Genomic DNA, 16,996 nt, shown 5'->3' with positions numbered 1-16,996 from the left:
ACTCAAACGTTCAAAGGACCTGTACTAAAGTGCCTATATTACCCTCATTGTGTTAGCTCCTTTTGTCTAACTCTGTACGCAAACAGCATACAATACAGAATAGCATAGGAGGGTTGTAAATCACAGGCAGATAGCAAATATTTGGGCCAAGAACAATTCCAAGATTTTTTTGTTTGTTTTTACAGAGGGACGGTGGGGACCTGAACTTGCCCTGCACTACTGTCACTGCATAGCATCTTGAGGAACAGGAGTCTCCCAGGTCCTTTCCCATTCACTGCGGAAGATTCCACACTAAAAATTAGGAAAATTAACATAAGCTCCCTTCTAGCATGTTATACCTTGAAGCATAAGCTATGGGAAGACAGTCAGAGACAACTTAGGCAACCTGCATTGCTACAGAACAGAGTAGGATGCTCCAAGGGTGCACTGTGACCACACAGAGATGCAAACGGGCCTGGAGTATGTTGCACAAGATGAGCCTGAAGGAACGGAGGTTATCTGCTCTGAAGGGGGACCTTATTACTTCCTTCAGCTACCTCCATGGAGCGTATAGAAAAGACAAAGCCAAGCTTGTCAGAGGCCTGTAGTAAGGATTGGTGTCAGAAAACCAAAATTCCAATTAGGTAACAGGTAAAGCATTCTTTGTTTGTTTTTTTAAATCATGAGAGTGTTCAAATGCTGCAGAAGGTTACCGGAGAGATTGTAGGATCTCCATCCTTGAAGACATTCAAAACTCAGCTGGACTAGGTCCAAGACAACCTGATCTAATTGCACCTGCTACAGAGCAGAGGACTGATCATCTCAAGACTTCCCTTCCAACCTTAATTTGCATGATTCTGATGTTATGATACTACAGGATACTGTGAGCATGCTTTCTACTCCCTCACTCACTGCACAATAGCCATTGATTGGACCAACCAGGAATTACAACTGTTTGGAACAGACAAGTGGCTGCTCTCACCACCTTCTCCTACTCTTCCTCCCAAATGCTGCAAGATCACAAAATCTCACCAAAGCACTTTATGAGCTGTGGTATTTAGATCAGCATAAAGCTGAGAAGTCCTGCTCTTCCACAGATCTTCAGCAGACTTGGACAGTCTGGTGACTTCTCAGCTCACTTCCTCATTACTGCGAGCAGCTGAAGGAAAAACTGCATGTCGTCCCGAGATAGCCTTAAAACTTCTTACCATTTTTTCATCACATGTTAAGAGTAGACTCAGCATAATTGTACAAGTAGCTTAGATGATGGCATCTCTTGTGGCAGGTGAAAAGACTAAGGGCATCTTTTCATGGCTTATGTGTTTACATGAAACCAGAGTGAGATGCCCTGAATGTGTTTTGATCATTGAAAGCTGGGCACATAGTGTGGAAGATCTGTAAGTGCACCCAGTTAAAATTCTCATTTCCCAAATTTAAAGTAAATCTTGAAGATAGCCTTATAGATTGTAATGCTTATCATGACTGGATGCTGAAGAGAGCACCAGGAGGACCAAAAAAGCAATCATCACAAACTCTGCTTGCATTCCTATTTCTGGACCTTGGATTAGCAGGTTTTCGACTGCTGTTCAGAACCTTCTGGGCTCATAAGTTACTTTTGAAGAATCTAAGTGGAAGAAAATTATGAAAAGCAATTTTATTAGCAGTTTGCTACACTAAGAAAAATTCAAAGGACCTGAAGTTTGAAAACCACTCCCTTTGACAAGGAAAGTAGTTGCTTCATCTTTTTAATGAGAAGTTAGTGAATTCCACTTGCCAAATTTTCATGTACTCCCACAGTAACACACTATTTACATTGAAAATCCCACTTTTGAAGTTTATGCTGGTTTTAAAGAGCTGGTTTTCACAAAAACTAAGCTGACACTTAATTTCTTTCATATCTGAGGTTTTCCAGGAATTATGTTAATATCCTGGATTATACATTCTTTAAAACAAGTCCCTGACTGTATGACAAGTGCCTAGCACAGGAAGACAAAGTTACTAATGTTATAGAATCTGAGCATATTGTATCACATCCTGATTGAAATTCAAATGCTAGCATATGACTCAAACACAATAACATCTGATAATAGCCCAGTACAAAAAAACCGAAGCCTTTCCCATTGAAGTCCAGGAAAACACAACAGTGGGGATATGCCTTGGTGCCCTTCCTCACATTATCTGCCCTTCCCGGAGCATACTGCTTCACTGAACAGAACAAACCTAAGACATGCACCATATGTAGCAGAAGAGTTGTGAAGTTATTTGACTTCCAGCTTGATTTCAGAGGTGCAGTAAAGATCACCGGAAGACACTGAGACAAGATTACATAGATAGGAAAGGCATTCACCATTAATTCTTGCTGTAATCGTGAAACAAGGGTAGCAAAATGCTTAGCTCAAATACAGATTCGAATCTCCTTAGCTAGAAATGTAGCTAAGGAAGTGTAGGAGTTGAGTGAAAGGAAGACACACTTCTGTTTCAACCCACTCCTCCTTAGCTGATTAAGTCAGTGTTTATAACACCAACCCTCCTGAGAAATAAAAAGGGCACAAGGTGAACAAGTCTGACTCCAAACAGCTAACAGTCACAGCTACTGTGGGCAGATTTAGTAAATACATAAGCATATTAATGGACTACGTTTAACTTCTACTGTTTAGATTCTATCTAACAATTTGCAACCTCCTTCTGTAATCACAAAACAAATAGATAGGAACACAGTTCAACACCAACACGGATCTAAGCCACAGGCTTCAGGTTAGAACAGAGTCAATAACAAAAGACAGCAGCTTTCCTGGGGCCCTTTGGTGGGCCCTTAATAAAGGAAGACCCTTTTCCTTATTCTTTAATGTTAACAGCAAATTTATTTCCCTTTTACAAGTACAGTGTATGTGGTGCCACTGGTGTCTCAAAGTGACTTTCTGCTCTTTATTCCTAAGCACGTGGATTTATACATTTGCTGATTTTTAAATTTCATAGTCAGTAACATGCTTTTTAGTTTTTACAGGACAATAAAATTGCTTGCCAGAGGTTTCTGAATTAAAATTCTACACAACAGATTGATGTAGGCCTCTTGATCCTTCTTACCACATTTTTGCCAAGTTAGAGTATAAAATATCTGTTCTACTAATTGCACCCAGGGATTTACGTCCAATATCCAGATAGACTCCTAAAGCTGACTGTTTTCCCTTTGATCTTGCGTATTCTGTTGCTTGAAAGAATACAGACAGGTGATGGAAAATGCTGGAGCTATTGCAAGCACAACTGCTCAAAGACCAATTAACTCCAAAAAACCAAAAATGAACAAGAAGCCAAAATGGAACTAAACCCACAACAGCTGGTGGTCATCAAGGCAGTTTTCCCAGAGGGCAGAAGACTGTTACTAATAGGATGGAAATACAAAATTTACTGAGACCAACTGTAACTGCTGATAACATGTATTGAAAAGTGCCTCATTTCTCACATTTTCTGCAGAGCGAGAGTGAAGCTGGACAGCAATCTTAACTTTTATTGTGGGGAAAAAAAAAAAAAGTGGGAACTGAAACATAGTCCCACTGAACAATTAGTACCAGGAGCTGATTTTATCATAATGCTATTTTCATCACATTTAAAAATAAGATTTAAGTGATTCTACTCATAGAAATACGCTATTTCTCAGAGTTTAATCACTATAGTTCATTAGGAACTGCCCACTGAAATTCTCTTACATTTAAACGATTTCAAGTACTACAGAATGCTAGAACCCGCAACAGAAGATTAAATAAAATTGGATGTTCTCCCTTTACAACAGCAGAGGTTCTGAGATGATTCAAGCACATTACATAAACTTACATTCCTCTAACAACACAAAACATACACTCTTGCCACAGGAGACAAATACTTCTTATTGCTCTTTCCAGCCAATGATTTTAAGTTAAAATCCAGAGTAAACATAACCTCTTCAGAGCTAGGAACATGTTTTGTGTGCAAGGAGAACAGCCTGGGGTATTACAGCAATAATGATATCTATTAAAATCATGGCACATACTGAACAGGCACATGCACAAGGGCCATTATAACACAGTACTGAGAGAATGGTCAGTTTCAACAGTGTGGAGACACTGAGCAATCAGGACTTTTTTACACTATCACCAAAAAATATATACTAAGAAAAGCTATTTTGATTTGGTGGAAAAGTTATTTTGATTTGGTGATGATTCATTTGCAGCTCATTCATAAAAGTCAAGAAGTGAGGAACTCCATGAAGCAAGAACTGTTCAAAAGCACAAGCATAAGTTATCATGCATTTATTTATGATCTGATTTATAATACAAAGCAACAGTGCTAAACAGAACTATTCATCATTCTGCCTGGGCATTTGTTTTAAATGTAGTTCTTTCAATGCCTTGGTGATGGTCTTCCAGAAGATGGCTGAGGCTGCCTGAATTTTGAGAGAGCCGCAACAGAATCAACAAAGGTATAAATGTTATATTCATGATGCTGAAGGTTCTTGTAGGTAGAATTATCAAATTCTTCTGGAGGAGGCTCAGCAGCTGCTGTGGTCTCTGTGAAAACAAACAGTAACAGGTAACTATAAGGATGACACACCAGAGGACAATATTCTTAATTACCAAGCCAGCTTTCATATACTGCCATGAAGATGATGAGGGGGCTGGATCACCTCCCCTATGAGGACAGGCTGTGAGAGTTGGGATTGTTCAACCTGGAGAAGAGAAGGCTCTAGGGAGACCTTGCAGCAGCCTTCCAGTACTTAAAGAGAAAGATGGGGAGAGACTCTTTATCAGGGAGTGTAGGGATAGAATGAGCGGTAACAGTTTTAAACTGAAAGAGCGAATATTTAGATTAGATATAAGCAAGAAATTCTTTACTGAGAGGGTGGTGAGACACAGGAACAGGTTGCCCAGAGAAGCTGTGGCTGCCCCCTCCCTGGCAGTGTTCAAGGCCAGGTTGGACGGGGCTTTGAGCAACCTGGTCTAGTGGAAGGTGTCCCTGCCCATGGCAGGGGGGTTGGGACTAGATGATCTTTCAGGTCCCTTCCAACCCAAACCAGTCTATGATTCTATGATCCCTCACCCTGTCAACATTAAAAAAAAGAAGTCAGCAACTATAACAAAAGGATAAATTTACCAAGTTCTGCTGGTACCTTGCCTGGTCCTAAAGCAGCACATTAGTATGCAGCAGGTGTACAGAAATCAGTACAAGTAATCTAATACAGCACAGGTTTTAAAATTCAACCTACCACCTAATGCTGGGGGTGGACAGGGCAGAACATTTCATTTATATTTTGAAGACATATGTCTGCATTTCCTCGCTTTTTTCATAGTTGCCTTGGTTTTCACTCCAGCCAGAACAGTAGGTGACATTCTTAGCAAGCCAGGAGAGGCAAAGAGGCAGTACAAATGATGTATCATCATGTCAGACCATGAGATACAGCTATTAGAACTACTTTGCAGATTGAATCTTTTCCATGGGAAGAAATGATGGAATTACTCAGCTCTCCACAGTTTAATTTCATATGTGGTTATACTGAATAGTAATATGCCAAGAACCTTTGATATAAATTTCCTTTCTTCTAAACATAATCTTCTGAACTTTGTATCAGCTCTTCTCCCTAAAAGAATAACCTAATAAGGTTATTCAGAACTCCTTACTTCACGTTAAAGACAGCATTAATTCTTACACTTTTAGAATATTGTGCAAATTTAGGCAGTACCATTTATGTAAAAGGTTCCTATTACAGGCTGATTTTACAACCAAGGAAATTGCAAGAAATAAAACTTTACTCCCAATATTAATTTATTCTCATATACCCAGAGTTTTAACAATAGGAAAGGCATCAGCATAACCTAGTGAAAAGCTTCGTCATATAAATTTGCATGTAGCGGTTTAGGTTAGATTGTATTAAGCTTCTTTTAGTAATACAACCGTCTACAATAAAAATACAAGAAATCAAGCAACAAACACCAGAATTTCCCTTTAATTATGACATGATTATTGCAATGTAACGCTGTCAGTTTAAGAGCATATATCCATAACATTTAGCAAGACTTGGTTATAAAATGTATTAAGCCATGGTTTCAGCAAAACAACACACACAACCTATGAAAGAAAATATCCCTGTGTCTACTGCTCAGTTCCTAATAGGAGACAACACTACAGATATAAAAGCCAGATGATGCGGTCTTTGCTACAAATAGCCCCAAGAACAGGCAAGCGTAGGCAAGTGTACATTCAACCTGCAAGAGACAGTTGTTCCAAATTAAGAGACAGATGCTCAGGAAGAAAAGCAGATGGAGTCTCATTTTCCCTGCCCAAATACACTGTACTTGGCTTCCCGAATGAAAAATTTATCCCTGAGTTCATCCTCCCCATACTTCAGACTTCAGCTATGCTTTCTCTCTTAAAGAGCAAGCATTTCACAGGATGTTCTTCCAAAATGAATCAGAGGTATATTTCTGAGTTACCATGCTACTATTTTGCTACTTGCTTAGCAGTTAAAGTCAGCAGTTTCTGCTGACTGCTTAGCATGCCTGCTCTACAAAGTGGATGACATCACCTTAACATCCAGGTTTCTAATGGGAAAAATTGCTTTTACATCTTCAGTGTGCCTGCTGCAGTTTGCAGATGAACAAAAGAACATAGGAACAGGACAGAAGGACAGATTACAGCAGGTATTACTAACTGTGATCATTAAACATGGAAAAGCAGTAGCTGTTCTCAAAGAAGGCTTCAAAAGGAAGAGAGAACAAGATATGCCTGGAGATACCATGGACACTGTTGAACACAGTGTAGCTAGGTTTGACTCTTGCTACCCTCTGGCACCCAAAGACATTACACCAGCAGTAAAGAGGTGTGACTTGCCTGTACTAACCCCCACCACTCCTACAGCCACTGCAGCAGAGTCCTCTAGCACGTACCCAACAGAAACTTTCCTGCCGTCACAGCCTTACCACCTAGCAAGAGGAGCTCAACAGCAGAAGTGATGTTTTCAAAGCCAGATCCTACCAAAAGGGTTTTGCTGGTATGGTTATGATGATGATGGGTCTGAGGCACAGTGGTACTGCCCCACCGATACAGATCTGCAGGAAAAGTTCGTCACATGGGCTCAACCTTATTCTGGATTTACAGCATCAGAGTAGAGGCTGTTTCATAGATCTTTGATGTGTCATAATCTCTTCATCTTGAATCATTAGCACATTTTAAGACCAAGTCCTTCCTCTCATACTTGAAGTTAACTTGTTTTTTAGGTCTTCATATCAGCTTCAATGAGGAAAAAAATAATAATACTTGAGCATCTAGAACTCCACTGTGGCTGAATGGGGAGAAAAGCATCATCTGTAGGTAAGTACAAATAGCCTTTCCCAATTTTTTTTTTTTTTTTTTTTAAAGAAAGCCTCTGCTGCTGACTGTAAGGAGGAACAAGTAAATGAAGATGTCACTTGCAAACAGTACTGCATTCTACCATTTGAGTTGCAGTCAGGGAAGAAGGTAAGCTTAGCTTCCAACTCTTATATCAAATGATGAGCCAACTAACCCCTTAAAACAGAAGGCAGGTCTTTCACTCAGCATTGTATTGTGGAAACTGATGCACAAGAGCCATCATTTGTCAGTTAACCTGGTTAGACACTTCACAATGTCACAGAATGGCTGAGGTTGGAAGACATCTCTGGAGGTCATCTGGCTCAGCCCCAAACACTCACGCAGGGTTAGCTAGAGCAGGCTGCCCAGGATCACATCCAGACAGCTTCTTTGAAAGTCTCCAAGGATGGAGACTCCACCACCAATCTGGGCAACCTGTGCCAGTGCTCCATCACTCTCACAGTAAAAAAAAAAAAAAAAAGTGTTTCTTGATGTTCAGGCAAAACCCTGTGTTTCAGTTTGCTCCTACTGCCTCTTGTCCTGTCACCAGGTACCGCTGAAGAGTCTTTCCTGTCTTCTTTGCACCCTCCCTTCAGGTATTTACATACATTGATGAGATCCTCCCTGAGCCTTCTCTTCTCCAGGCTGAACAGTCCCAGCTCTCCCAGCTTTTCCTCACAGGAGAGGTACTTCATCATCTTAGCTGCACTTCGCTAGACTCTCTCCAGTAGCTCCACATCTCCCTTGTACCGGGGAGCCCAGAACTGAACACAGCACTCCAGGCGCATCTCACCAGGGAAGGATCACTTCCCACAGCCTCTCGCAACACTCCTCCTAATGCAGCCCAGGTTACCATTGCTGGTCTTTGCTGCAAGGGCACACTGCTGGCTCATGTTCAACTTGCTGTCCACCTGGACCCCCAGGGCCTTTCCTGAAAGGCTGTCAGTTGAAGGATGATATCCAAGCAGCTTTACAATTATATGCTGCTTCTACTTCCAAGTAGGCAAATTCTTTAATTCAGAAACCAGAAGAGGGGGTCTTAAGAATGGTATGCTGCCTAAGTTGAAAGGCAGGAATGGTAAACCGCCACAGATCAGGACAGAGGGGCATTTGCTACTGAAATACACAGAATGAGATCAGTACGTAGTTAACAGGACTGGCAGTACATAACAAGGGTAAGTTCGATAGCAAAGTATAGCTAGGGAGATGATTGTATGATGCACAATGCTCTTTCCTAAAACTTATCACTGTCTCCTCCCCAACTCACTACCAAAACTGGGTTATAAGGTCAACTGTGCTATTTCAATACGACTCGCTTACAACCTACCAATCTCAGAATCGGTACCTGTTTCTGGCATTACACTGTGATTTCTTGAAGGCTACTGAAATCTGAAACACTGCAAGATTTTTTTTTAAAAAAGAAAGACAGCAGGATTTAAGCAAAAATCAGATGGCATCAAATTTGTCTCAGGAGAAAGGCAATGACCAAATCCTTCTGAGAAAAGAGAAGAGGGAAAACAAGTTTTGCCACATAAAACCCATTATTTTGCTCACAGTGGAAACAATCTTGTTTTCATTTTATAAGTAACTGGCTTATGAAACTATAAATACAGTGAAATGAAGACCACTTCCTCTCACAGCATAACTGGAAACTGAGCATTACTGAGCATGTCTAACAATTAGCAATGAACAAGAATTTATCTTCCAGAAAGTCACTGCTACACAGCTTCACTATAAGGATCAGAGAATCATGAACAGAGAAGATTTAAAAACCCTCTAAAAAAAGTTAAACCCTAGCCCAGATGAATCAATACAGTTCAAACAATTTAAAGTTGTACCCTCTATTGTGCTTCTTTCTCCAGCCTGGACTCCTGCTTCCTGAATGGTCTCCTCCTTTGCTGTAGTGGCCATCACCAACATTGTGCTTTCAGAAGTCTCTTCTAGTTTAGGAGCAGTTACTACTTCTGCTTCTGACTCCTGGGCCTCCTTCACCTTTTTTTCTTCTCTTCTGGATAACAGTTTTTGCTTTTTGTCTTCCCGAGTCACTGATGAAGGTTTCAGCTGAAGAGCTGCTACTTGGGTTCCAATGGACTTTTCCTCCAAATAATCAGATTTATGAGTGACATTGGTCAGGTCTTGGCTTTCAACCACATGTGGTTCTAAGACCAGCTTCTGCTGATCTGCTGCTTTTGGAGTTGATTTTACTTTGGGGTCTCTTGCTTTGGATTTTGATGTTTCATGGCGGAGTGATGTTTTAGAAAATGCAACCTGCTTGATAGGAGACACATCGGTTTCTGGTTTGCTTGGCTTCTTCTTAGCTACGTAAACTTTGTGGGATTTCTGGGACAAGTTCTCTTTTGCTAGCATTGATGCCTTTACTGCTATGTTCTCAGAAAAGATGGAATCTTGTCTAGGAAACTCAACTTTAGTTTTAATGGCAACTTCTGAATCATCATCATCCTTTTCTTCCTCAGAATCTGAGCTAGAATCTGAGCTGGATGAAGACGAAGTTTCTTCCTCAACTAACTCTTTTCTCAAGCCGCCTTCTGTTGCAGGTGTAGTGAGGTTTTCCTCCTCAAGAGGAGAAACAACTTCTCGCTGAGGAAATGCAACCACTGTTTTTCTTGACATGAACATCCTCATGTCTTCAGCAGGTTTTGAAGCTTCCTTGAGGTTAGTACTAGATGTGCTCTCACCTTTGTTTCCAGATACTAGGAGAGAGCTAGAAGACAACATTTTAGGAAATTCAGCTGGTGCCTTGGTGGCTAGCAGCTTGGTGCTTCCCTGTGGTGCCACTACATCTAGGAAACGGCATAAAAAGGATTATCATCATTATATCCGACACCGCTGTTAATTACTGATCTCAGTCACACAATTTTAACTCTCTGAGATGATCTGATACAGAAAGCAAATGGAAAGAAGTTATTATACTAAATACAGGCTTCATGAAGCAGAAAGTTTTAAGACATTTTAAGTTAAAGAAACTAGAGTTCTAGTTAGCACTTAACAGTTTTTGCTGCTGCAATGCTGAAACTCATGAGACAATGCCTTTTGCTCCTTGCTTTGCCAGACTCCTCACAAGAGCAGTTTTTCTCTGTGCTTCAATTCTGCATCACTGAAAATGGTTTACAGACACCTTCCTATCTCAGATGAACATTAAGATAGCTTGTTAGCCAAGGTCTTCAAATATGCTGCTACAGAGATAACAGTTGCCCATGAACAAGCCAGCGAAGCAGATGACATAGTAAACAGACATAGCAATAGCCAGCCTCTTGCAATAGTTTTATTTAAAGCAGTAGGGAGGGATGACTCCCAAGAGACAAAGTAACAGCATAAGAGATACCCGAGGCCATACATTAAAGTATTACTTGTTCATGTGTCCATGTGACCTACCAACTGAATTGTGTCTAAGACAGTTTAACATTATTTCCCCAAGACCTTATCTCCTCCAGTCTTCACTGTCACCATTTCCTATTTTTGGTTTAGGACTTCTTTGTAAAAAAAGTCTTAGAAGATCTCCTAAGGCTTCATGCCAGCCTGCCTTCATTTCTTCTCCCTCATGGATATTCATTAAGCTAAATTCTCCAGACAAGGAGCCAACAGTTGAAGAGAAAGTAGCAACTTTCAGGCCCTTTCAGAGAGTGCCAAATACCCCTTGGATGCTTGTGCCAATGATATCCTCAAGAGGCTCATCAACAGTGAATATTGTTGTGGTTACAGACAACAGGAGGACAAAGAGAACTGGGAGCACATTAGGAAGATACACCACAGCTGAAATTTGCTATAGCAAAGCCAACTCCATGAAGAGTTGCACCACTCCCAACCAGCAGTGTAATTCAACAGATTTCCAGTCTATGTACAGATTTATCTGCACAGTTTGGAAATCCAGATCTACTTTACAAGACCATAAACTAGATGCAATCTTCCCCCTTACTAATTTAACAGTAATACCTTGTATGATCCAAGGAGTTAGTATAATTAGTTTTGAATAGAAGGAAGTCTTTAGCAATGTCCAAATGAAAACGTCACAGAAGAGACAGACACATGAATTTAAAAGCAAAGTATTTAAGAAATAAATACAGAGTTCTTAAGTACAAATGAAAAAAGTATCAGTTTACTATACAGGTAATACTTTTGAATAATTTCAAGCACATACTTCTCTCTGCCAGACGGAAGGTGCAGGGCAAGGAGGGAAAAAGTTCTTCAAAGAAGTGTACAGGAAGGTCAAACTAGCACAAGGATGCCCAAAGGGATGACAGACAAGTGAAAGCTGAGCAAAACTAAAAGTAGTATTCATGTTAAGACATCCTAAGAAACCAAGAAGGCAGGTAACATTCAACTTGACCATTAACAGTAGGCATTACTAGAAAAATACTTTAATATTTGGATATGTGAAAAAGGTATGTGTTTCAGCTTTTAATCATAAAGTTTCATACGACTGGTACAGACACTTTTATTAGAGTGCTTCAAACTTTGTACCACCTGACCTGTATTTGCATTGCTTTGCCAAAAGGACAATAGATCCAACACAATAACAAGAATATTATTCCCAGATACATTCTTACTGATGCTTGTAACATCAGTATCATTACTGGAATGAGTTTAAAACATGTTCACGGTCAGAAAGGTGGCATGCAGAAATTTCAGGTCAATTCCCCATCATTGACTTCATAAGCAAACATGACCATTTTATCAAAGCAAAGAACACTTGCACACCCTGTTCCAGCTACAGTCTGAAAAAGAAAGCTGCATCATATATACCTTAACCATTCGCAGGGGAAGCAGCTGCCTGAAAGGGGTGGCCTAAGAAGCCTGAAAGGGGTGGCCTAAGAGGTCTCCTGACTGACATCAGAGGTCTCCTGAAATGAGAGCTGCAGGACAATGAATCTAGAAACTGATGCTAAAGAACACCTCAAGCATGCTTAAAATAATGCAAAAACCAAAAAACTATAGTAAAAAGCCATTTGTTGTTCAATCAAGCTTATATCAATCTATGCAGTAATGGCTTTCTTAATGGAACAACCAAGATTTTGTTTGCCTTGGCATTTAAGAAGCTAACATCAGAAGCCAGAAGTCTGCATTCAGCTACTCTTGCAGTGATCTTTTCAACAGCTGTCAACAAGTCTGATCAGTCCTATGTGTGGTCCCATGAAGCTTTGCTGTTTAAGCACCTGCATCTCTAATTTGTGATGGGAATCCTACTCACTGAATCAGCAAGCCTCTGTTTACAAACAGCATTTTGCACAAGATACCCCTCTCTGAAATTTGTATTCACGTTTTGACTTTGGTCAGGGATAGAAGGGGTTCAAATACTTCTGAATGTCAAACGCACTGCAGCACCCAAACCCAGGTCCACGTATTGCCTTGCCTGCAAACCTGTGGGGCAAGAAGCTCTGTAACTAAATTTAACACAACAGGGTCATGGTAGTTTTCTGCAGCTTCTCAACACTGTTGCCTGGAGCAGATATTCGGATCTTGCAAGTCTTTTCCTCCTTCTGTAAAATGTGATGCTTTTTGACCCTCATAATCCAAGCATTTCAAAAGACAAGGGGGAACACCTGAAGTTCAAAAGCAGATTTTGCACTACGTTAAAAAAAGTAACTTGCTACGCTCATTTCCATCAAGTTTCAGACAACTTGCAAAGCTTCTTTATATTAAGAGAAATGTAATAATAGCTCTTAAGTCTGGTCAAGCATCACAGCAACTAACGTATTAAGGTGAAGGTAAACAGGAAAGAGTGACAAGCTTGTGGCACGGCCAATGAATATAAATATACCCCACGCAGACCCATTCCTACCAGACCTTTTAGTTTTCTTACTACGAAGTACGCTTGAACAAAGTCCTTGTTTATATGGCGATGACCTTTCACTTCCTTGGCTTACGTAAGAGCTGTTCAGAGACGCAGCGTTGAGCATTTCTAAGCTCTTTTTGCCTCCTCAATGACAGCCAGAGGGACCTGAACCTCAGACAGGCAGATAAATTTTTATGGTCAGGGCACAGAAACCTCCCGAGGCTGGCAGGCTGCAAGGGAAGGTCATCAGCTACCTCGCCGGTTTAGCACCAGAAAAGGAGGCTCTCCTGCCTGAACACCCGCTCCCATTTATTTACACTCCACCACCGCCCAGACCCAAACAAGCATCTTACTCGTTGGCGGCGTCCCGGAGCCGGCCGGCCTGGTGCAGAGCGCCGCGGAGGGGAGCGCCCCTCGCCGCCCCCGGGCCTCCAGCCGCAACACCTGCAAGGCACCGCGAAAAGCAAATGAACGAAGCAGGACAAAAATGATTTCTAGGGCACGGGGGGGCCCCGAGAGGAGCCATGACACCCCCCGCGCATGCGCACCTCCCCTGCAACGGGCCCGGGGACGGGGAAGTGACCGGCTGGGTACCGGCCACCGAGAGGAGGTAGGAGCGTCCCGAGAGGCTCCTCCCTGCCCCTCTCCCGCCGCCCGGCACCCACCCTGCCCCTTACCTTGCGAGTCGCCGCCCGGCCGCAGCCCAGCAGCGAGGGAGCGGCCATCTTGGCGCGGTCCCGGAGGGTGCTGCGCCACCGGCGGGGCGGGGCCGCGTCCGCCCGGTGGGCGGGGCCTAAGCGGTGAGGCTCCGCCTCCGCCCGGTGGCGGCAGCCGCCGCTACGAGAGGGGCGTCGGGCTGGAAGTGAAATGGGCGAGTTTCTGTCTTCTGAGCCGGACTTGTTACCCCACGCAACGCTTAGGGCAGGAAAACTAAGTATTTTAAAACAGAGTCACCGTTTTTAAGTTAAAAGCGGTCCGTTATCTGCAGTGACACGCTAAGAGCCTCCGCGCGGGGGGGGCTCTCGGGCCCGCACCGGGACAGACGTTCCCTCACAGGGTGAACACACCACCCGCCCCCCCCCCGGCGCAGGCGCGGCACAGCTCGCGCGTCATCGCCTCGCTGCGGTGACGCCAGTACCCTGCGCCCGCCGCGGCGCGCACGTGGCCGGTGTTGACGCATGGAGGGTGGCGGCGGCGGCGGCGGGCGCGGCCCCGGCCCCGGCCCCGGGCCGGCGCCGGCGCTGGCGCTCCGCGGGGCGCTGATGGCCGCCAGCGGCGGCGGCCGGCTCCTGGCAGCGCGGTACAGGGAGCCCGGGTCAGTGCCGTGCCGTGGCGGGGCGGCTGCGGGGTGGGGCCTGACCCGCCGGCGGGCCGGGGCCGCGGGGCCCAGCGGCGGAGGCCGCCGAGCTGCCGGGGACTCGCTGCTCGGTCCCTGCGGGTTCCGCCGGGAGTGGCGGGGCCCGCCCTGCCGGGGCTGCGCCGCGGGGAGGTGGCGGGAGCGAGCAGCACCGGGTACATGCTAGTGACAAATATGTCGAGTCCGACAAAAGCAAAATACACGCTGAATACGCGGTTACTTTGCCAACTCATGACGATTTCATTTTTTGGGCATGTACGTACCATCCAAGGCTTTAAACTTCTGCTACATCTGTAGCACTTTGGGAGCCTGTTTGGGAGGGATGGTTCCTCGGGATAGGGGTCAGTTCCACAAATAACCGCGAAATAATAGCATGTTACAAAAGAGTTGATACTCTTGGTGGTTAAGCTCATGGTTGTTGTAGTTCCAGTGTTTTTATTGGTCTTTGTTTGCAGTGATGATAGTCTCTTCGTGTACGATTGCATCAATGCGGAGAAGACGACCTTAGGAAATAAAGGGTGAGGAAAATCTGCTTGGGCAATCTGCTGTTTTCCTAGAGTGTGCGTCTCCTCCTGAGGTTATGTGGCAGTGAGGATCATAAAAGAAAGTCACGGGATGACTCCTTGATCAGGTGATGGCTGGGTTGGTTTTGCTAAGCCTGATGGATTTATATATATGTATCTTTTTGTTTCTGTTTCATCCCAGAGGGGAGACTAGGCCTTTTTCTTTGTTAGAGAAACACCAGTAGTATAATCGTTGATTCTGCATGACTCTTCTTGGCCAAGACGTTTACAGAAGAATGCTGCATTTTTTATTAGACCATCTAAGATAGCTAGAAAAAAACCCACAACCCAGTTATATAAGTCCTTCGGGTCTATTCTCTAAGTCATGAGATTTCAAAACCCGAAAAAGTACTCTTTGTAGCTCAAATTCAACCACTGGACATTGTTGTACCTATAGCCAATTTTACTGTTTTCCCCTAAATTTGTATCAAGGTCTGCTAGGACAAACCCTAGCCTTTTGGGTTTTTTTTTTTTTTTTTTTTTTAAAACAGGCAATGATACAGACTTAGACGTTATATCCGTTTCCTTCTTCTTGACTTTTTTCTCTGCATTAATGTTCAAGTTGGTTCAATGTTTTAAGCGCAAATAAAACTTCTGGCGTTGTACTTTGTTCTTCATGCTCCTTCTTGGTGGTGTGAGAATAACCTTCTCTTCTCGAGGATTTCAGTTAACTCACACATTGTGAACTGTTGTTCCCCTTCTCTCTATTAGGCAGGATGGAAAACCGACAGATAAAGGAAGTGATGACATCTTAGCTTTTGCCTTCTCGCCATCAGGAGATTATTTTGCCTTGACAGATGACAGCAAGCGTCTGGTTCTGTTCCATACAAAGCCTTCTTGGGAATGTGTTAGCGTCAGGTAAGGAAGCAGGATGTTGCATGTCACTTTGTTATGGAGCTATGGCTGATTAATTTAGAGTTACAAAATAGTAGTACTTGGAACGTTGCCATTTGTTATCACTAAGCTTCCTCCTTTTAATTTTTTTTCGCTTGTACTTGCTCAAACAAATATAATGTTACTGGGAATTAAAAGATATTTGTCAAGAAGTGATGTCTGGTGTCCCTTGCACCAAAAAGGGGAGTGTAGATGTTTTTATCCTTGGCCAAGGAAAGGATAATCTCATTTCTTATTCCAAAAGACAGTATTTGCATCTTTAAGAGCTGAAACTTTATCCATTCCTAGTCAACACTAAGGTTGGGCCTGTAAGAGAGATCCTGAGCAGTTTAGTGAGTGCACTGTCTGTTGATTTGGAGAAGGAGATGTTTTGGGGAGTTTGTGAACTCTCTTCAAAGCATGTCTTTTAGAGATGCTGCCAACTGTTTCCCTTCTGTATTATGGTCCTCTTGAGAAAACAATCTGTAGCTGTCCACCAGAGGTCCTCCAGTTACAAGTTTTCTGCTCCTGCTTGTGACAATTGTGAAAAAGGACCATGAAGGACTTCATGAGAAAGTACCTCAGCTTGTGATGTCTCTGCTTCTGGTGGTCTCTGACAAATGTGAGGCCCTGGTTGCAAACCAAAATGGAGTCTCTGTCAGCTTGGCTGTGTGTGTAGGGTATGTGATGGACCTTTGGTGGGTTAACCAGTGTTGTAGGAAGTAATCACTGACAAAACCAGAAATGGCAAGTTCTGTGCATTCTGCATTCTGCCTTCCCTGCTGCCCTGCCCTGTATGTCTTGTCCATAGTATGCCATTGGACAATTGTTTGACATTTCAGTTTTCTGCTAAAAGGTCAGCTAGGACCACAGCTGGATTTTCTGAGAATGTCACTACCTCCTGTTAGGAAACTGAGAATACAAGCAAAAGGTCTCTGCACAAAAAAAAAGCTTGCCAAAGTTGAGCTATGTAACTTGCATTGGTGTTTTGTGGCAAGCTGTATAAAAGGTTTCACGTGGTGCTAGCTTTTGTAGTGAGCTCATTTCGGACAAAGGGAACTTTTGAATCTTTGTGTT

The 16,996-nt window shown here is 43.0% G+C and overlaps 2 protein-coding genes across 7 annotated transcripts in view; one reads left to right on the top strand and one right to left on the bottom strand.

The window, feature by feature from the left end:
- Positions 1–4,247: 4,247 nt before the first annotated feature.
- Positions 4,248–14,198, bottom strand: NDUFV3 (NADH:ubiquinone oxidoreductase subunit V3). 4 transcript variants are annotated; one of them, XM_074814440.1, is made up of 4 exons: positions 13,804–14,198; positions 13,480–13,570; positions 9,174–10,136; positions 4,248–4,520 (listed from the first exon to the last, which is right to left on the bottom strand). In XM_074814440.1, the coding sequence occupies exons 1-4, from the start codon at positions 13,849–13,851 to the stop codon at positions 4,354–4,356; spliced, it is 1,269 nt and encodes a 422-aa protein (XP_074670541.1). In that variant the 5' UTR covers positions 13,852–14,198; the 3' UTR covers positions 4,248–4,353. The 4 variants fall into 4 exon arrangements, with proteins under 4 accessions (XP_074670541.1, XP_074670544.1, XP_074670542.1 ...); XM_074814443.1 differs by lacking the exon at positions 9,174–10,136 and having other exon boundaries at positions 13,804–14,161; XM_074814441.1 differs by lacking the exons at positions 13,480–13,570; positions 13,804–14,198 and adding an exon at positions 11,492–12,148.
- The window catches only part of WDR4 (WDR4 tRNA N7-guanosine methyltransferase non-catalytic subunit), a 20,831-nt gene continuing 17,412 nt past the window's right edge, over positions 13,578–16,996 (top strand). For 2 of the 3 annotated variants that reach the window (XM_074814439.1, XM_074814438.1), the window contains exons 1-3: positions 13,578–13,736; positions 14,939–15,001; positions 15,758–15,904. In XM_074814439.1, coding sequence (XP_074670540.1) covers positions 13,651–13,736; positions 14,939–15,001; positions 15,758–15,904 — 296 coding nt within the window. In that variant the 5' untranslated portion in view covers positions 13,578–13,650. Of the gene's footprint in view, positions 13,737–14,304; positions 14,442–14,938; positions 15,002–15,757; positions 15,905–16,996 lie in introns of those variants that run through there. The other variant, XM_074814436.1, reaches the window with a different exon arrangement.

This window comes from Strix aluco, chromosome 2 (assembly GCF_031877795.1).
Source record: "Strix aluco isolate bStrAlu1 chromosome 2, bStrAlu1.hap1, whole genome shotgun sequence".
Classification (NCBI taxonomy): Eukaryota; Metazoa; Chordata; class Aves; order Strigiformes; family Strigidae; genus Strix; species Strix aluco.
Note: the sequence above shows the minus strand (reverse complement) of the source record. Positions and strands in the feature narration are given on the sequence as shown.

Bases quoted from the DNA above. Each gene is read 5' to 3' on its own strand.
- NDUFV3 (XM_074814440.1), bottom strand. From the start codon at position 13,851: ATGGCCGCTCCCTCGCTGCTGGGCTGCGGCCGGGCGGCGACTCGCAAG. The intron at 13,571-13,803 runs GTAAGGGGCAGG...GGTGCCTTGCAG, and splicing joins GCCGGGCGGCGACTCGCAAG to GTGTTGCGGCTGGAGGCCCG. The intron at 4,521-9,173 runs GTACAACTTTAA...TTGTTTTCACAG, and splicing joins AGAAAGAAGCACAATAGAGG to AGACCACAGCAGCTGCTGAG.